We start from the raw sequence: 21,099 nt of genomic DNA on the forward strand, positions 1-21,099 counted from the left end.
TCTGCTTATGATAATGTGTTTTATGGAGTCAGTTGACACAAGATTATTTAAGCACAGTGGTCCCAATTCATTTAGCCCTGCTGATTTCAGTATTCCTTTGGGTTGGATTTTTACAAACAGAAAAATAGAAATTTCAGGGGGAAGTTTGCAAGGGCAATAGTTTCAAAGACACCCAGCGCATACTTTTTAGAGTAAGTTTACATGACAGTTCCCATTTATCCCTAAGGCATGTATACATTTTTTTAATGCACTGGATTTTTTTAAAAAAGACAAATAACCTTACCTGCTGAACGTGCATGATTTTGTACTCCTCAACTTGAAAACGCTAGATAAATTATACACTCTAGTGCAAGGAGACTAGGAGACATTTTGTGAGTGCCTGTATGCACAATTTCAGTTCAGTAATGATTGTGTGTCACTTCTCCGAATAACCTAATTTTTTAGAAGCTTCAAAAGACAGCTGCATACTAATTAGCGAGCTATACCAGGATCTGTGAGAAACTGAACAAGAAACAAAAAAGTAGTGGCACAATAACCACGTCTTTCAACATATATTATATACAAAATATTTCCAAAGGTATACTCTTTAACCTTTCATACAGTACTTCTTTTAAACAACATTATTCAATAAAATAGTAAATGTGAAAAAACTGCAACATCACATGTGAACGAATGCATTGCTGCTTCTAATGATGGAATCCACATTCTGGACCAGGGACGAGTTCTAACAGGCGTAGCAAACTATTCCAGAGATTCTGACTTAACTATACACCGAACAATTTGCTTATGACTTGCAGACTTAGATACCACAGATATCTTATGGATGTTTCAGTAGCAGAATGGCACTTGGCTTGCTCTAATTGGGGTGAGGAGGGGGGAGAGAAAGGGACAGTTGAACAAGAAGTCCATATTTACATGCTGAAATTCTGGTTGCGTCCCCCCCCAGTCCAGGCACATCCATTCATTGTGCAATCTGTCGATGGGTAAACATAGTGCAGGTTTAATCTCAGTGGGATCTGGCCCTTTGGTCTAACCGAAGTCGATTCTGGGTCGATACTGCAGTACCATGGGGTAAGACTAAAACCACAATGAAAAAATAAAACAAATAAAAACAATGCCTGTTTATAGACAGAAATATAAAGAGTGGCACAACTATTAGGAGATATATCAACAGATTGGTAACACTAACTCGTGAAAAAGGAACGTGTGCTTGGTTTTAAGGGACTCAGATAATCAAACTGAAGTTTAAAGGAAAGGCTCAAAATGCTAATGGAAATGTAGCATCTAATGTTGATAAAAAATACTGAATGGATGCTATATCTCCAAGTTCTTTTACTCCCTAGATAACATTTAAAAAGCACTCTGAGGCTCTGACCTTCAAGGTTTCATTTCTGATGGAAGAGCTTTATAATATGGAGCTTCAGGGACACCCACCTCCCATCAGGCCTGACTAAGAGAGAATGCACTGATGTGATATTAATGACTGCAATTGTACAGTCGGGAGTGCCTCTTACCTGATAAAAAGAGCCATCCTGTGAGCAGACTTGCGAAGATGAGCAGTTCTGACACCGAAACTGCGAAGGAGATGATTTTCTGATCAGATAAGAGGCATCCACAACTGGACATTGATTATCAGTCATTTACTTTATTCCCCTCCCCCCTCCCCCCTCCCCCATGTGAGGCTTTTACAGTCAATACAGGTACTACGATGGTCTCAGTGTTAATAGGCAAATGGACTGAACTTCTACTGCATCAATGTCTGTTGGAGACATACACTTTCTAAAATTACATAAACAATTATATCTTTAAATAAGAAAAGTATCCAGAGTTTAATACACATAGGTTAGCTTCAAGGATTTTAGTGTGTGAGTAGAAGGCATTCCACTAATTCTAGGTGCTCTGCAATTCCCTGCAGAATTGATTCCAGAGAGAAGACGCCTCTCAACAGAGACCCTAATTTATCTGGAGTCAGCTTTCAATCGGTGCAGGAGAGGGTGCAGATCAGGGGGGAAGGGATTTGCGACCCATGCAACAAGGGGGAAAGTGAGCAAAACTACTTTCTTCATGGAAAGAGGAATCTTTAGATTCAAGACATGAAGAACATCATGTAGATATAAGTAAGCAAAAACTTGAATTGCAAATAGACTCATTGTCACGCAATAAATAGCATTTATACAGAAAACATAAACATGAGATTTAATTTTCACTGCCTGTAGAAGAACGGCTTCAGTGTAAAGCCTGGCCATAATAGTTTTAAAAGTTGTTAGTAATCTAGAGAACTATTTTTAGCTAAGTATTACAGAATGTGCTAAAAGAAGAACATGAACAGACATAACACATATTCAAATGTCATACTGAAGTAATAATACGATGCTGATTATACATTGTAATATAAGAACACAGATCTCTTCTTGTAGAGAAAGGCGCAATAATAGCCAAATATAACTATGTTCAATTTCAACTGATTTCAGTTTAAAAGTAAGCATTCTTACTGGACTTTGGCTAACCAGATCTATTATTATTTTTAGAACCAGTCACCTTCCCTACTCTAATAAATCCACTTGGAACATGTAAGAGGCAGGGTGAAAACATAAGTACATTACTAACCACACAGTAATGCATTGAGATTTATGTGATATCAGCTAGTCTCCAATGCTAATAACAGAATATGAAAGAGTTTAATGAGCACAGAACATTCTAGCTGTTCTGTACATAAACTTACACGTCTTGCATTATTACAGAATTATTGCCATGTTGACTTTGGAAATTACTAGTTTGCCAAATTGTAAGAAGCTGGGGGCTGAACAGTCTCTCCTGCAACTATGGCTAAAGTTTAACACAAAACATAATGCTCACGGTCAAACACTGCCATCTAGATTAGTCGAGCACATATCCTGACGGATGGTGCTCAGCAAATCACAACGTTTAAACAAAATCCTGTTATCCAATTGCTTCCAACCTGCCTAGGTCACTTCCACAGCAACATGGCAGCACTTATGTCCGATACATCTTTCTGAACATGTATACTGATAAGGCTGTTATTTCCTTTAAACATTCAGTTACAGAATGCCCTTTTCATAGCTTCCCAATGGCCTAACCTGCAGAGATTTAGGTGCTACACTATTGACTAATTCCTACCCTCCTCCTCATTAGGTTGTTATAACTTTTATAGATGTTTTTAGTGCCTTTTCTATAAATTGTTTTATAGTTATATATTTTGCCTTTCTGCAAATTTTAGAATGAGAGTCGGGGTATAAAGTCCCACAAATAAACCAAAATAAAATTATTGAGACTTTTTGTACCACAGGCTCCAAATGACTACTTGTGCCTGTCTTTCTTTCTTTACCTTTAGATAGGACTGCATACAATTTACGTTCTAACTTTGGGCACCTGTTTAAATCAAGGCCTTCTGGTCTGTCCGGAATGCATACGCTAGAGAATTTCTGTTTTTCTTTTTTTTTTTAATGTGGAGAATGTACAAAAAGGCTCTATAAATATATTAGACTCTATAAATATATGGTAGCATACACCGTAAAATGTTACAAATTCACAAAACCACAACTTAAAACTTATAAAAATACATATTTATTTACATTTTCGCCTCGTAGTCTCCATCTTGTCATGTAGATGAATTCCATCGTGTGATCCTTACCCATGATTTCTCCATTGCATAGTACATCCAACTGAAAAAAGAAGAGGGGAAAAACAAGTACAATAAACCCTAGAATGATCATAAGTCGTAACAACAGTTTCCTGGCAGCTTCTGCAACATTTTTTAGAAATGCATTACCACTGTTTAAGAGGAAGTGGAAACAGTGGAAAGCATACCAACTTCTGAGTACAACTTACCAATGAGATAATGATCACTGTATAGTTAGAGAAAAATAAAAACAAAACGGGCCTAATCCACTCAACTCTCAAATATTTTCTCTTTCATTTCTGACTGTAGACTCAAATATCCCTTTTTGAAGGGACTGAAAAAGGAGTTTGGCATGTAAACTATGTCCTTATGCACATCTTTGGATCAAAGACAGAAAATGCAGAGTGAAGACAGAATTAAGAGTCAGGGAAGCAATTTAATAGTATTCTCTACTGCTTCATGAACACACATACACTTTTTTCTTCTGGGATGAACTCTGCGGAAAAAACAATTCTGCAAAAGATTTGGAATGCATCTGGATGAAAAGCCAACTGCAAAAGAAGTCTACTGGTTGAAGTTTACGATATCTTCAATAGTGTCCATTCAAAAAACATTCCTATAAGTTTGGCACCATAATTAAATCCAATGAAATATAAAAATAATTAAAATTTCTTCCCTTAACCAACAGCTCTTCACATGTGATATTTTGCTACAACTGTGAGGTTGATTGTGTGTTTCAAATCAGCTACCTCATTCTTCCATGTTCTTATTTTAATTTGAGCGGTCCCAATTAAAGTGAAAGGAGTCACACAGTGTGTGTGTGTGTGGCTGGGGGGGGGGGAGGGTTGAGGAATGCTTTCCAGAGCTGCTGTCTGCCCTTCCCCCCATCTTGTGCATTTCTGTGGTTTTTTTTTAAATTAAGAGAACTCAATACAGTTGCATTATTTTTTAAAAAACAATTCAAGCAAGGCAATGCATTGACATTAAAAAAAAAAAACACCAGGGAAACCTCTGTATGCTGTATGCTAAAGCATATGGATTCCAACCTAGGCTGTATACCTCAATTAGTAAGATGCCAGCCTGAGGATCAGAACTTTATGAGTTCAAAACTACCTGTGGGCATTATTTCTTTTTCTTCTCACAGAAATTGCCATGCTGATTAAGTTGACTGTTTTTGTTTTGTTTTGAAAACACGATACAGCTGTTTTTAAAACATGAACTTTTCGAAAGCAAAAAACAAAACCAGAATGGATAATTCGGTGAGAAGAAAATATAACACCTATTAAGATGTCACCACAGAAATGAAAGCAGCTTTAAGAATCTCTCCTTACAATTTCAAAAGGCACTCCCTGGCTATAACTGACCAATGAGCAAATTCATGCAGAAGCAAAATAAACGCATGACCCACCTGTAAAGTGAAAGTGAGCTGGCATGCAAAAGAGAAAAATACACTCAAGGGGAACGCACAGTAAAAGCGATGGAAAATACCAGCGCATAAAAGGCCTGTGTTGTTTGGATTATGAACAATAATCTTAACCCAATTCCATATTTCGATAGTTCTTCTTTTAAATCAAATGCCTAATTTATAATTTACAGTTCTAGAAGATTTACTTTTAGTTATGACACTGGAGCTGCAATTCTATGCACACATGGTGGCGAGCGAGTCCTCACATCATTGATTTCTGAGTAAATATGCATAGGATTCAACAGTTAATTCCACATTCTGGCTTCAGCATTGGAGGTCAACAACCCCTTGTACAGCTGAACCTTTAAATTCAAAACCACTACATGAGGGAGTCTACAACCTTTGAGATGTTATCTTCATACCTCATATGAACTTGGAAGCTTTAATTTTAAGCTTAGGAACTTCTTGATAGTTCCTACAGTCACTCGTGTAGAACACCGGATGAATTTCTTCATCAATCCCTAACAGCAAAGAAACAAGCACTGTAAACTCAGATGCATATTTTAAACATAAGATCTCATCTGGCTGGGTCCCAAAACCTTGTACTGAAAAACAAACTTGTGTTGTTTGATGTCATTAGCGAGAACATAAGGCCATAGCCCCATGTGAAAGGTCCCAAATACAATCTGCAGCATTTCTAGCTAAAGGATTTCAAGTAACAGAGATGAAAAAATGCCACTGCTGGAGACCTCACAGCCTTGATTCCTGTCAGAATAGACAATAGTGGGCTAGATACACAAGCAGTACGCTAGATTAAGTAAGAACCTGGAAACTTTGGGGCAATTTATGCTCCTATGGTGATACTTCAGTATTTATGAAAATGCTGCAAATTCAAGTCTACCAAGCTGTTAAGATGCATGTTAAACTTTACAAACAACTGGTTCACAAATTAGCTATTTAATGGAAGGCAACTCTGACAATGTAATTCATGGAACAAATCCATGAATCCAAACTCTGTATTCAATTGTACACTTATAATTTAAAATGAAGGACTGCTGAAGAGCTGTACAGTGTGGGGCAAATTCAAATGAACAGATGGTGAGGTTGACTTTGCTTAATATTTCTCCTTCTTGCTCCTGCCTCCAGATATGTTTCTCTAAGCCAGACTCTGGGGGTAGAAATAGGTTAGGATGGGGGAGGGGGGGTACTGGCCTGGGAAACAGAGGCTGCAAGAAGGAGGAGGAGCTGATTTTTTATAACCCCCTTTTCACTATCTGAAGGAGTCCAAAAGCAGTTTACAGGCACCTTTCCCTTCCTCTCCCCAGAACAGATACCCTGTGAGGTAGTTGGGGCTGAGAGAGCTCTCAGAGAACTGCTCTGCAAGAACAGCCCCAGGAGAACTGTGACTAGCCCAAGGTTCCACAGTTGGCTGCATGTGGAGGATTGGGGAATCCAACCCAGTTGTCCAGATTAGAGACTGCTGCTCTTAACCACTACACAATGCTGACTTCAACAAGAGAAGGAAGAAAAAATAAGGGGAAAGAGCTGAGTAGCTGCCTCTTGCTCACTGCTTTTTTGCATGAAATCACCACCTCTATTCTGCCCCTACTTGGCAAGAAACATTTTTTAAAGTTACAGATCCACTGCTGTAAACACAAAGACCCTCACACTTGTGAAGCCTGTGAGCATAATTGAATTTTGAGAAAGGGCAGTGGTTGCCATTACAAATTGATTCCCACAGAGGGTGGGTAGGTGGAGATGATAAAATGTTGGGTGCCTCCCAATCTTTTGTGGGAATTTCAAGCCAAGAATGCTCCCATGATGGAGACTGCTACTTCCAAATTGGCACACGCTGCAGGTATAAAGTTGATATTTCCTGGCTCTTCTGCATCCTTCCATCAGTCCTCTACGGTGATGGAATCTGGGACGGGCTGTTTGCTATGAAGAAGTACTACTGTTTGTTCTCACTTTCAAAAATGGGTAAATTTGCCTCTTGTGCAACCACTGAGAGAGGCTGGTTCGAAAGAGAGTCTGTGTTTATTGCTAGCTGAAGTCTCATGGGATGCCTGGGATGAATTCAGTGCACTCCTAGTCTGCTGATATGGAGTGACCCAAACTTTCCCGGTTTTTTCTGTTCCATTCACAAACATTTAGATTTTATTCTCAAGATTCAAAAAGCCAATGGGCACCAGGGATCAAATGGTTTGCTGCTGTGATGTCAACATTGGTCCAACATTGTCTATGGCTTTAGAGTCGGGTAAAGGTTACAGAAAATTAGAATAGCCAACAGTAACATACCTAGAGAATTTATAACATAAACCTTTAAAAAAATAAAGGCTGCATTGTTCAAACTCACTTTTACTACATTATCTCCAGATTGTCCATTGTTACGTAAGCAATCCAAACAGATAGCAATCTGAGGGTCACTCCTGTGATAGTCTTTATCTTCTTGATTTTCATCACCATCTTCCTCATCTTTGGGATTTTCAAATTTTGGATTCCCTTCTGGAATTTTGTTTAAAAAAAAACATGTATTCATACACTGCATATTTAAACCTATGTTTCAATATCTAGAGCTGAGCATCAGTTGCTCCGTTCAGGTCACCATCTTAGGTTCCCCCTGGATATCTTGTACCAATATCTCAGTTGGCAGCCTATTCAGTTGAATCAGTGAGACAGAACACCAAATAATGAGGGTATATAAGTCAATAGTACGGCTCTCATAACCAGCTTCAAAGCCTGGTTCCGCAGTCCTGGAAACTGAGGAGCCAGGGAAGTGCCAGTTAACAGCTTCGATAATGCATTCTGTAACTGCTATCTTATAGTAAAAGGGTTGAATTTGCTCTAGGAACTGGAAGTAGTACCAGATTCTGTACTCCCATAATCCATTTCCTAATTAAAGTCAAGGTAGCTCCAGCATCACAGCTGCACCAATTCTGAATCACCAATCAATGCAAACATATTAAACTAACATGTTTCTGAAGAGCAGGAATTTCTTAGTAAATGTCCTAGGTAAAGGTAAAGGTATCCCCTGTGCAAGCACCGAGTCATGTCTGACCCTTGGGGTGACGCCCTCCAGCGTTTTCATGGCAGACTCAATACGGGGTGGTTTGCCAGTGCCTTCCCCAGTCATTACCGTTTACCCCCCAGCAAGCTGGGTACTCATTTTACCGACCTCGGAAGGATGGAAGGCTGAGTCCACCTTGAGCCGGCTGCTGGGATTGAACTCCCAGCCTCATGGGCAGAGCTTTCAGACGGCTGCCTTACCACTCTGCGCCACAAGAGGCTCTTCGCGCCACAAGAGGCTCTTATAAATGTCCTACGTATGAGTAAATGTCCTACGTATGAGTTTAGGGGACCTGTAAGCTCTACACAAATCCCTCAAACAGAATTTTTTTTTGAAGTGTCAGAGTTCCACCTCATTTATTACATGTCGATGGCTTGTAAGAAAAGGAAATGTTTTTGTCTATTCAGAATGCTTCGCAATTCATAGTTTCTACATATAAATTACCACAGTGTAGTTCTACAAAAGTTAACTAACGAAGCAACCTTTGGGAATGGAATATCCAGCTTGTCTTCTTAAAGTTATAAGCAAACTTCCAATATCTAACAGAACATTTCAGGATTACCCCTGACAAATTCCAACACTTTCCAATAGTACTAACAGTTCTAAGCAACTGAAATAAGTTTCTGAAATGATGTCTTTTGTTGAGGCAGTCACAAGGATGAATACAACCGCAAGTCTTAAAAATATCAAAATGGGAAAAAAGATCACATGTCTACAATGAAGAGAGGCATAATTTAAGGCAACTTTGTGAGTGTCAAAAATGCATTTCCACTGTAATGACACACAGAAGGTTAAATACATTACTGAGATACTTGGCTTAGAAATAGTTATTCTAAAATTGTCCAGTAAGAAACTGGTGTTTCTAATTTCTATTTCCTGCACAAGTCTTAAACCTTTTGGTCTGTTTAACTTTCACTTCTGTCATCCAATCCTAACTTGCTAAAATATTATCCTAACAGGTACTGCAGATTTAAACTTCCACATTCATGGTAACTTGCCAACATCAAAGAGACATGTGTGCTGTAAGAGAGTATTCTGTGGAAGTTTTGTCAACTAGGGCCAATTTATACAAATTTATACAATTTATACAAACAATGTAAAGTAGCTATGTAATTGTATAACACCTTGAAAATCATTGCCTAGTGTATAAGAAGATTCTGGCTGAAGACCTGTTTATTGGGGGCGGGGGGGGGGAAGGAGGAAAGAACCTCTAGTGACGGGTATATTGTGAGCTACCAAGTTTCACACTTTTTTTAATTTAGGATTTTAGCCCATCCTTTCTGAAGACATGAGATGAACAGGGCAGTACAGCATATAATTTACTCTCTGCCTTACGATATATGTACTCCCATAGCAATAGAACTATGCTTACAGTTGTTGCTGCAATAACCAGGGCTTATGTGGAACTGAGCTATAAGAACTGCTCTCACATTCCCTCTCGAAGAGGTAATGAAGGGGGAGGAGAAGGGGTGGACCTTGAGGAAGGAAGTGGTAAATTATTCACACTGCTGAAACAGACTAACAGAAGCCACTAAACTCTTACCAGACAAGGTTTCTGATTCCAGGCACAAATATGGAAATATGGAGTCCATATTTGCCTATTTAAACATAACAATGCTCATGGATTTCAGAGAACATCACTGGCAAGATTAAAGGTCCACTAGATGCCATGGGGGTCCTTTTGATCACAGTGGTACTACTGCCTTTTGAAAGTGATTTAGAAATGCCGCAAAGGCCCACAGTAGAGCAGGCTGTTGTGCTCTTGTCTATCCCCTCCACCATGCCTATTCAAGTGCCAAAACAGCTTCAGGGATGTGCTTGGCCATTCCAGTACTTGGGGAGCGGCAAGAACATCTCAGCCTGCCACACTGTGGGTACAGTTAGGATTGGGCCCTTGCAACATTTTTAGATCACTTTAAAATGGTGGTGGCATCCACATGGTGGACCCAAAGATGTCATCATGTCTAGTTTGACTCTAAAACCAGACAACTGAAGAACTGGAAGTACAACTGAGTATATCATGTTGACAATTATTTTAAGGGCAAATCCAGTCCTATGTTAATATGTTGACTTCTCTGAACTGCCTGGAGAGGTTCTCACAAAAAAAAAAGAAAGAAAAAAAAGTACATATAGGAAATATCAGAAATGGAAGTGCACAGGTATTTTTCAGACTGTGAGTAGGGCATTACATTATTTTCTATTTGTATTCATGAGATTGTCCCCCCTAAAATATACACAGGTGATAAATTCCAACAAAACTATTTATATCTATGTACCCCATGCAAAATATTCCAAAAGCGACTTGGATTCTAAACAATATAACAGGACAAAACATTAACAGTAGCATAAGGTATACACAATATAACTTTACTGGGGATTTCTTGCAAGCAGGAGAGCTCTGTATATACCTTGCAGTGTGTAAGAGCCCAAGAAATGTCTCGACTAGATGACAACCCGAAGTCATTTTGTTTTCTTCTGTATCATATGTAATAACAAATAGCCAAGTACTATAAAGTTATGTAACACAGGGTAGTCAACTTGTGGTCCTCCAGATGTCCATGGACTACAATTCCCATGAGCCCCTGCCAGCAAATGCTGGCAGGGGCTCGTGGGAATTGTAGTCCATGGACATCTGGAGGACCACAAGTTGACTACCCCTGATGTAACAGACTGCTTTATAGGCTAACGTCAACAAATACTGCTGCACATGAAGACACAATTCCCTGTGTGTGTGTATGTCTGTGTATATATCCAATCTGCACATTATCATAATGATGCTACTTTATCAAACAAAATTTCACTACCTTCTCCATTTTCTTGAGGTTTGTTTTTCTTCCAGAATTCAGCCTCATGCTGCAGTTCTTCTAGTTAGCAAAATAAAAACAGTGATATTTCAAATCAATAATGCTGAACTACCAACAAAATTGCAAGGGAAAAACTGCAAATCTAGTTAAGAAAGTTCTAGTTAAAAAAAAACTTACGTTCTCGAAGCCCAGGTACCAACTTAAATATAATTTCCTCTAACGTATTATCCAACCTTTAAAAGAGAAGGTATTATTTTAAGAAGTCAGAAAGTTGATTAAAATAGGGATGAATTTAAAAGAAACACTTCAAAAGATTGTTTTTGGACTGCTGTTCTTAATGTTTATTTCATATCTCTTATTATACAGGGTGGACGTCAGTATTAGAACGCTCTTGAGCCAAGAGGAAAGGTAGGGTATAAATATTTTAACAAATAAATAAAATTCCATATATAAGTTAAACAGTACAGCAGGGCAAAAATTAGTCCTGTTTTATTGTTAAAGCGGCAAAACTGGGTTTGAAAGGCAAGCAACTAGTGCATATATTTCAAAAACAAGAAAGACACACTTTCCCACGTCTTAACAATTTTACGGACATTTTACATTTTTATCTTCCCCTGCTCATGAATGCACAGAAGAACACTTCTTGTGTAAGTCAGGATCATTTCTGTTTATTAATACTTTTTGCTGCTGCCCTTGTACCATATCCCATTGTGTTCCTGGGGGTACATGAACGCTCAGGAGTGGCTTTTCAGAGGGAACTGAGGGGCTGCAGCAGGACAAGGGAGATAGAAAAGCCAGTTTTTGTGAGCAGTACTCTACCATTGGCTTGCTGGAGCTAAGCTGAAATCTGCTGCCTGTTCTGTCAGTTTACACGTATGGAGCTACTTATACTAACTTTCTCCTGAGGCACTGCCCAAACACAGAGTACACACTAAGGATGAGTCACCTCAACTCCCTGTGATTTTAATGGTATTAGATAGCACTAGTGGTCTGCTGTTATCTATAAATATGTTTACATATAGGCAGAGCAGAGAACTTGGATTTTGTTTCAGGGTTGTTGTTTTGGGTTGTTGTTGTTTTTTTTTTGGTCTTACCTGATCTAGTGAGATAACAATATTGCTTATTTAAGGTTATTTAAGGATAAAGATAAATACAAGAAGAGAATTTACCCTGTACGTTCCAACTGTGCTGTAAACTCAGTTTTGCAACTAAACCAAGGCAGCTTGATTAACTGAACCCTGGGTGCAAGGAGCTTTTATTCCAATCCCAGATCAATTCAGTCCCTGCTGTCTACACAGAATGCAATTTCTGTTTTGATTTTGGGTGATTTAAATTTTCCTTCTGCAGCAAGAGGGATTGATCCGGAGTGACCCTACCCTTTATTGTGTGATATCTTAGAGTGCTTTTAATGCTCAATATTTCAAGATTTGGATTGAGAAAGCAGGCTGTTTTGAACCTCCGTGGTAGAGACACCCTGATAGTTCAAAGGTGACCATGTGACAAGCTTGCCTTAAAGGAGAAGCCTCTAATTTCTCTCAACTTCTGTCAGTCTTGGATTTTTTCTCCCTTCTCTGCCTTCTTCGATCCTCTCCCCCTCCCTCCAAGAAAAGAAAGAGGCTCCCTGCTTGGCTCCTCTCCTCCCCCCCCTTTCAAGAAAAGAAAGAAAGAGGCTTGGCTCCCCCCCCCCTTCTGAGCCTCCCTAACCACGTGCAGAACACTTTCCTGTTTCAATGGGAAGGGGGGGGAGGGAAGAAGAAGACCCGAGTTCAAATCAATGTGAATTCAACAGGATTGACAATGGAATAAACAAAATAAGTGCAGACTCTGCCCTGGTTTAAACATCAGGGTCACCCTGCTCTGTCCCCCTCTCATGACTTTCCCACCTCTCCCTGTAGAACGTTTTAAGAAGCCCCCAACTGCAAGGCACTTGAGAAGGAAGCAGCAATCCTTCAAGTTACTATGGCATGGTCCTTCTCAAATACAACAGGGGATAACTCCTTCACATAAAACTTTCCTTGGAACAGCTATTCCTAGAACAAGTAGCTAATTTTCTCCTGCCAGGGAAGAAAGAAAACAAGGGAGAAATAAAACTGATAGCTTGAACTACCTCTAATTGCAAAACTGGCCCAACAATATAGTGAGTCCTCTTCATATGTTATCATTCTGTGTGCCCCCCTTTTTGGAGTGGTAAGAAGTTCAGGGGCTGGAGTCAACTGGGTGGGTTCGCTTTGGAAGACAGAACAATAGAGACATGGTATCTGTCTTCAAAGTTTCATTGTTATGTCATTTATAATTCTTAATAATGAATGCCACCTTGTATGAAAGGAAAGTGCTGTAAATCTTAAAGTCTGTACTCCATTTGCCCTTTGTAATACTGCTAACGTCATAACATAGGATCCAGCTAAGAGTAGTCCTAACTACATCCTGTAGAAACCAACAGAAAACCCTGTGCGTATGTGTGTTAAGTGCCATCAACTTGCTCCCAACTCACAGCAGTTCAAAAAAAATTAATTTATATTTTAACTTGTCTACTCTATGGGAGTATCTATTTGGTCACTGTGAGCAGACACCATGTTTTAAAAGTTACGATAAGTGGCTACCATCCTTTTTGACTCTCTAACCATGAGTTTCACTGGAAGCAACAACAGAATGGAAAGGGTGGAAGAAGAAGAAATTAAAGTTCAGAAAAGAAAATCAAGTGCAAAAGGAAAAGCCACCTCCACCCTGGAACTGGTTTTCCCTTTCCAAGGATACTTCTGCTATCTCCTAAAGCAGTGGTCCCAAACTTTTTATCACCGGGGACTGGTCAACACTTGACAATTTTACTGAGGCCCGGGAGGGAGGGTAGTCTTTTGCCAAGGGATGCTGCCACTGCCTGAGCCCCTGCTCCACTTGTTTTCCCGCTGGTGCCCCTGACTTCCCGCTGCCCGCTGGGGGGCACTGCTGCCAGCAGCTATGCAGTGCCATGCTGAGGGGGAGCCCCAGCCATGGCAGCCACCAGGGAGCATCAAAAATGAGCTGGTGGCAGAGTGGCAGGGCAGCCCCGAGGCAGCAGCTGGGGAGGAGGACGAGGAGGAGCAACAGCCTGGTACCGACTGATCCATGGACCAGTCCCAGTCCCCAGACTGGGGTTTGAAGACCGCTGCTGAAGTGCATTGTGAAGAAAAATGCCCTGATACCACCAAGAATCTCTTTTTTAAAAGCATTAATTTTAGCACAACAAAACTCAGTCAGCGGAGGCCCAGTCTCAATATGAGGTCACCAGATTCTCCTCTGTACTCCTGCTTTTTCATTTTTTATTTAGATTTATCAATACTGACTGATCCACGGACTGGTCCCAGTCCATGAACCAGGGAGTTTGGGACCGCTGTCCTAAAGAAACATGTCTTAAGTGCTTCTGAATGGAAGGTTGTTTGTTTCAATTGCAACCAACATTACGATACTCCAACAATGGTGTTTTCATAAAATAACAATTAACTTCTTAAAAATCTTCAGACTTCAGTTATCTAAAGCTCTGGTCACCTTGCAAAAAGATCTGTTCCTTTTCAGAGTTACCATATTCTATGCAGTTTCCTATTATCATTGCACTAAATTAGGCACTCACTGTAGCAATTTATAAGCAGTATCGCCTTACCGTAACATTTCTAAAGGATTAGTCTCGTGTACTTGATTGCCACATCTAGGACAGTCATTGCTGTCTTCAAAGTGCTGCACAATACATCTCTTACAAACTATAAAACAAGAAACATGTATTAGGGCAAAATGGAAACTGAAGGAATGAATGCTAAACACCGGCATTCAAAAGTGACTTTAGGTCGGTCATGGATCCATCTGAAATTGTCTCTGTTCCCCATACTTGGCGGAAACTTTTGGTCCAGCAACACTGTCTGAACTATTGTCAACTCTACAGAACTGACTTTATTCACCTGTGCTGAGCTGCCCTTGAACGTAAAGACCAAGGGGGAAGCTGACATGCAGGAGAGGTCCATGTGTACATCAGAACATGCATGCAAATATGGGCTAGAAGCAGGAGGTATTATATTTCCATGCTTATAAAGGTTGAGGTTCCATTCGTTTCAAGGCATTGGTATTACAAAGATGGGAAGACATGCGTAGGTTAGCAAAACCAACATAAGTATCATGAAGCATAGCTTCTGAATTCAGGTAAGATACATGTTTACATTGCTGGTGAGCTTATGAATATATGTTTGTCTTTTGTAAAAGACATGGTAAAGCGTAAAGGGGAGGAACAAAAATGTGTATGTTACATTTCTGCTTTACACTTTGTCTAAAGAGCTCAGAAAGTCTTTTCTTCCCCCCCCCCCCCCCCAAGCAGTCTCCTGCCTAAGTACCTGACAGGACAAGATAAGTGCTAGTCAACTACACTGTCAGTTTTTACCACTTTAATTTACTTTTTTAAGCAAGATGCAGGCAGGTCCAAGAAGAATGAACTAAAAATAAAGCGTATTGTGTATTGATATTCCTTGGCTTCAAACCGCTGACCTTTCTTACCACCCAGCATGTGGGTAATTCTGTTGATTTATGACAGGATCCCCACCTATTCTTTCTACAATCAACTCCTTCCTTCCCACCCCCTTACACTGAGATTTACACTTGAAAGAATCCCGGCCAAACATTGGCTCCTCCCCCACAACCTCCCCCCTAAAATCTCCCAATAGGATTTTCTTCACATAGCTATTTTACAAAGTGGGCCGGGCCTCCTTGGTTAGCACTTTAAAGCACCCCTGGACGTTTGTTTCATTTTGCTGCAAGTACAGCCAAACTAGTTCAACCAGTATTCAATTTTTCTCCTGGGTGTGCTGTGTAAAAACTATTATGACAATTATAATTTAAAAAACCCAAACTGGCTAACCTCTGCTCACTTGGACTAAGAGAAAGGCACCCCCCTCTACTTGCCCAAACCTAATTCCAAAAATTACTTACAAGTATGGAGGCACTCAGTTACGGTCGTGGGTTTGATAAGATACCCTTTGCAGATGCAACAGGTGATGTAGGGGTTGAAATCTTTCACAAAATGCTTCCTCTGGGTAGCCATTCGGGGCACAAGCCGCAGCAGAGGGAAATGTTTGGGACCCAAGCTGGGAACGAGTCGTGCCGAGCGAAAGAGGCTCACAGGGGCCGGGGAGCTGCGGGATGCAGCGGCACCCCTCCAGGCATCGGAGGACCGGGATCCGGAGCTTCTCAAAGCGCGGCCACTCCCGACCTCTCCTTCTTTTTAGACTGAGGCATCTTCCAGCCCTGCGAGGCACAGAAAGGCGGGCAGAAATGAATAAAGAACAGACACCCTTCCAAACGGGCAGAGCGATTCAACCGTGGCAAATGCAGCCAGGAGAGCGGGGGGGGGGGGGAGAGGATCACTTGTCCCCCAGCGCGGTCCAAGGAGCCAAGCAGAGAAGGCGACCACCTGCCCAGAGTTTGCACTGGAAGCAGAGCCCGGAGCCAAGGCCACGCGGGATCCGCTCCCTCCTCCGTTTCGGAGGAAGCCCTCGCCTCTCCCCGCACGGGCGGCAGCAACCTGTACGGAGACCTGCTGGGCGACCTCCCCTCGCCCTCTCCGCCCCGACCAGCCGCCAGCACTTTCGGGCCGCTTTCCCGCTCGCTCCTTCCCCCGCTGGCGCTCTCCCGCGCCTCGGCCTGCGCGCCCTCCCCGGGCTAGTCTCCTGCCTCCGACCTGGCGGCGCCCACCGGCCCCAGCCTGGGAAAAGAGCGAAGGCGCTCCCTCCCCAGCCGCTTCTGGCCGCCCCCTCCCGCCAAGCCCGCTCCGGGACAGCCCCAAAGCCTGCGCCACAGCCGGGGTTGCAGCTCCTCCCCAGACTATGAAGGTTTGTTCCCGTGGAGAGAGTGGATGCTTTGGAGGGTGGTCGCATATTGGAAAGGGGAACACAGGCCATCTAGCACAGAGCCAGCTTGGTGTAGTGGGGTTAGGAGTGCGGACTTGGGGTTTGAATCTCCTCCACATGCAGCCAGCTGGGTGACCTTGGGCTCACCACAGCACTGATAAAGCTGTTCTGACTGAGCAGTGATATGAGGGCTCTCTCAGCCTCACCCACCTCACAGGGTGTCTGTTGTGGGGAGAGGAAAAGGTAGGCGGCTGTAAGCCGCTTTGAGACTCCTTTGGGTAGAGAAAAGCAGCATACAAGAACCAACTCTTCTTCTTCTTCTGGTGCAACACCCTTCTCAATGCAGGACTGACCTAAAGCACCCAAGATAAGTGTGGGGGAGCACACCACCTCCTTAGGCACCCAATTCCGCTGCTGAACTACTCTGGCTGTGAAATCTCCCTCCCCCCATCTACCCGATACCATTCTACACCTAGTTTAAACCCATTACTGTGGGTCCAATGATCCTCTACTGCCCTCCTCCAGGAGACAGATACTTAAAGAGCAATCATGTCCCCTCTCAGCCTTCTCCACTGTACCCCACTAAGGTCCTTGCCTTTCCCAGGCTCCATTCCCAATCTCCAGGATGTGTGCCCAACCTGGATGTGGCAACCCAGCCCCCATCCCCTGCTGGCAACCGTATTTCTCCTGCACTGTTCAACCACAATCAGGACCAAGGATGACAGGGAAAAAGTGGCACAGGATGAAAGATGGTGGGCAGGCATGGAAAGGAGAAGGAGAGATCTAGTCCTGTCAGCTTTTACAGTACTGGAAAAAAGAATCTGTCCAATGGATTAATCAAAGTATAAGAATCTCTGTGATCTCTTTATTTCCACCTGCCAAAACGGTCTCTAGATTATTCTCTGTTTTCAGTGCTTTCATCAGTGGCAAAATGAGTCCTCCACAAAGTTGTTATTAATAAATTCAATATATTCACTAAAAGTGCTGTCGTTTTTGATAATCACTTGAAAATATAATTAGGCGAAAAACACTCTCTTGGTGTGGAGAGCCAAGGCTGTAAGCTCTGACCCAGTTGTATACTGTGGACTTTCATCACATTTATTTAAAAAAAATGGCCAAGACATATTCCGCATCTGAGTGAGATGAAGCAAGACTTAAAGGTTTTTAAAATGTATTAGACTTTTCCAGGCAGCCTTATGGTTGCCAACCTCCAGTTGGGTCCTAGACATTCCTCAGAATTAGAACTCATCTCCAGACTCTAGAGTGCTGTGTCCCTGGTGAACTATGTGGCATTATGCCTTATGGATGCCCCTCCCCAAGCTCCACCTTCCACAGGCTCCACTCCCAAATCTCCCAGAAGTTCATAAGCTATACTTGGCAACCTTAGCTTTAAGCCCTGGCAGCCTTTTAAAAGGACCCAAACATTAACTTTCCCTGCCACATTTGAATATCACTACCATTTGAACAGAATTTTCTCAAAGAGAAGACTCAAGGTAGTGGTATATCCAATGCAATAAAAACACCAACAGCAAACAGACAGCATAACTCAAATATCAACATAAGATTAGGCCTGGAGAAGTCAGGGCCCAGGGTCCTGCTGAAATAATTCAGCCTCTGGAAAATTACCAAGGGAAGAAGGGAACCTTCCTAAGAGCATCAGGTAAGCTGCTCTGCCGGTAGCCATCTCATAAAAAAGTTCTTTCTTTAACCAAAATAGATCTAATTTAAAATATGGGATTTTAAAATAATGATTGATCGACTGAGCAGAGCAAATACATTCGTGTGTCAGGAAAAATGGTGCAGGGCCTATATGGGACTGTACCGTGAAGGCCATCAAACAAATATTTATTAAAACTGTCCTGTATCACACACGCAGCATGCATCTATACAACTGGAGCTAGAATACTAGCAGCTTGAAGAAAAATTGTTTTCTAAGGTATGTGTGTGGATAGAGACAGTCAATTAAAAGAGGTCTGCATGCTGCTGCAGATACCAGACAGGAAAGTAGGATCTCTATTGCTTTACCATTAGATTCGGAAGAGAAAGAAGAAGACTTGGTTCTTATATGCCTCTTCTCTACCAGAAGGAGTCTCAAAGCGGCTTACAATCACCTTCTCTTTCCTCTCCCCACAACAGACACCCAGTAAGGTTGATGAGGCTGACAGAGCCCTGAGATTATTGCTGGGTCAGAACAGCTTGATCAGTGCTGTGACTAGCCCAAGGTCACCCAGCTGGCTACATGTGGAGGAGCGGGGAATCAAACCCAGCTCGCCAGATTAGAAGCCGCTGCTCTTAACCACTATACCATGCTGTAAGTGGACATGTAACTACAAGAATGTAACCAAATCTCATGATCTTTTTTTCTAGGAACAGCTGCATTGGAAGGAGGTGTCTTGGAACAGAGAAGCAAGTGCACTGTATTCCCTATGCGTTCTTCACCACAAACCAGCCTCTAATGAAATGGCTTTTCTTAAGAAAGAAAAGAGGAGGGGTTAGGCTTCGGTTACATGCATTTGAATATATTGTGTAGTTAGGCTCTCAGCCTTACTTGTGATTACAAAAGAGGTATCTAAAACATGATAAACTAGAAATAATTTATCAACTGCAGGTTGTTGACATACACTAGGTACTACTGGTGCCTGACATTCTTGTAGGGTTTAGCCCTTGAATCTGTACTAGCACATATTTATTTAATTCATTTATACCCCACCTTTCTTGTCAGTGGGGAATCAAAGTGGCTTACATCAATCTCCTTTATTTTATCCTCATATCAACCCTTTGAGGTAGGCTACGATGAGAGGCTGTATCTGGCCCAAGGCAACCCAGCGAGCTTCCATGGCATAAGTGGGCATTCAAATCTGGGACTCCCAAATACTAGCCTGACACTCTTAGCCACTATACCACACTGGTTCTCAATCAAGGTAAAGTTCTGAAAGCATTAGCATTTACTTGTATGGCAGTAAAATGATGGTTCAAAAATTCACTGCAAGCTGAGGCCTCACTGCTATTACCATGTAGAAAGCGCCATCTTTGGTCAAATGTTGGAGGACATATAACCCCAGTAAGCACTTCTATCAATCAATCAATCAATATTTATTCACGGTCATTCAGACCAAAACCCAAATACATCCAGTAAGCACTTAAAAATATTACAATTATTGTTTTTATTAAACATACCAGATCATTGCTACCTTATCCTTCTAATATTTTGAACCCGTCCTTGTACTCCTGGGACAGAATACTCTGCCCTCCCCCCCAGATATATATTTTAAGTACATCTAGGTTTACGATACAACTTTCTCCTGTCAGTTTAGCATTGCAGCCACAAAGCCCCTTTGTTGTGCTAGACTACAGCTGAAATCGCTAGAATATTTTTTGAAATGCTAATTGTTTGGTCCCAGGTGTCGCTGAAATTATACACACTCTTTGTCTAAGCCAGTCTTCCTCAAATTTTTTACCACCAAGGGTCAGACATGACTCTGTGTTTGCACAGGGGATACCTTTACCTTTACCTTATACATATACCATTTGGGAAACCCTTCCAGGGTTTCATGAAATCCTAGTTAAGAAAGTTTGGTCTAGGCCAGCAAAAATCTATTACAGGGTCTCAACAGATGCAATCAGGCTTCCTCCTGAAGAAATGTGAGGCAGAACAGCCACAGTAATGGAAGAATCTGAAGTAATATAACCCATCATGTATTTTCCAGGATGCTTCCATTCTTTTCACACAGCTCCCCATTAGTCACGCAAGTCTCCAGTTCATTTGCTGCATTTTCAGATTCTAGGCAACTCACAGAAAAGGCAAGAATATAAAATAGAGACTGCTAGTAAAAACCAAAAGGCGACGTTATAAATCATAATACTGTTTCTGAAGGTCTTTACGGCATGGAAAGTTTCTTTACCAGTGACATGCTGGTTAAAAACTCTCCATACCTGGCAAAAGAACTGTGAAATCAGCCATGATCCATGTGGTAATGTCAAAGTGGAGCAGCGTTCACAAGCGTTTGCTGGCAGGGGGCTCATGGGAATTGTAGTCCATGAACATCTGGAGGACCACAGGTTGACTACCCCTGAGCTAGGGAATTGGCCACTCCCAAAGCATGAATGTGCTCTCTCATGGCTACTCCTGCCTTAAACCACGTTTCTCCCTCAGTCTTCCTTCAGCCTGCCTGTTAACGTGGGTGGGTGATGTCACTTCCTGTGAAATGTCACTTCCGGGGGTGTTGGGCAGGAAGATGTGGCCAGCCGACATCACTTCCAGGGCTCCTCGAAGCCTGAAAAATTATTTCAGGGCCTCCTCCACAATCAGAATTTGAAAAGGT

The 21,099-nt window shown here is 41.8% G+C and overlaps 1 protein-coding gene across 1 annotated transcript in view; it reads right to left on the reverse strand.

The window, feature by feature from the left end:
* Positions 1-521: 521 nt before the first annotated feature.
* The window catches only part of PCGF5 (polycomb group ring finger 5), a 40,639-nt gene continuing 20,061 nt past the window's right edge, over positions 522-21,099 (reverse strand). Inside the window, exons 2-10 of the mRNA XM_077350317.1 lie at positions 15,861-16,175; positions 14,551-14,647; positions 11,094-11,149; positions 10,917-10,976; positions 7,402-7,550; positions 5,468-5,566; positions 3,594-3,683; positions 1,515-1,574; positions 522-1,077 (exon numbers count right to left, since the gene is read on the reverse strand). Coding sequence (XP_077206432.1) covers positions 1,030-1,077; positions 1,515-1,574; positions 3,594-3,683; positions 5,468-5,566; positions 7,402-7,550; positions 10,917-10,976; positions 11,094-11,149; positions 14,551-14,647; positions 15,861-15,972 — 771 coding nt within the window. The 5' untranslated portion in view covers positions 15,973-16,175 and the 3' untranslated portion in view covers positions 522-1,029. The remainder of the gene's footprint in view (positions 1,078-1,514; positions 1,575-3,593; positions 3,684-5,467; positions 5,567-7,401; positions 7,551-10,916; positions 10,977-11,093; positions 11,150-14,550; positions 14,648-15,860; positions 16,176-21,099) is intronic.

Source organism: Paroedura picta, chromosome 8, assembly GCF_049243985.1.
Source record: "Paroedura picta isolate Pp20150507F chromosome 8, Ppicta_v3.0, whole genome shotgun sequence".
Taxonomy (NCBI): Eukaryota; Metazoa; Chordata; class Lepidosauria; order Squamata; family Gekkonidae; genus Paroedura; species Paroedura picta.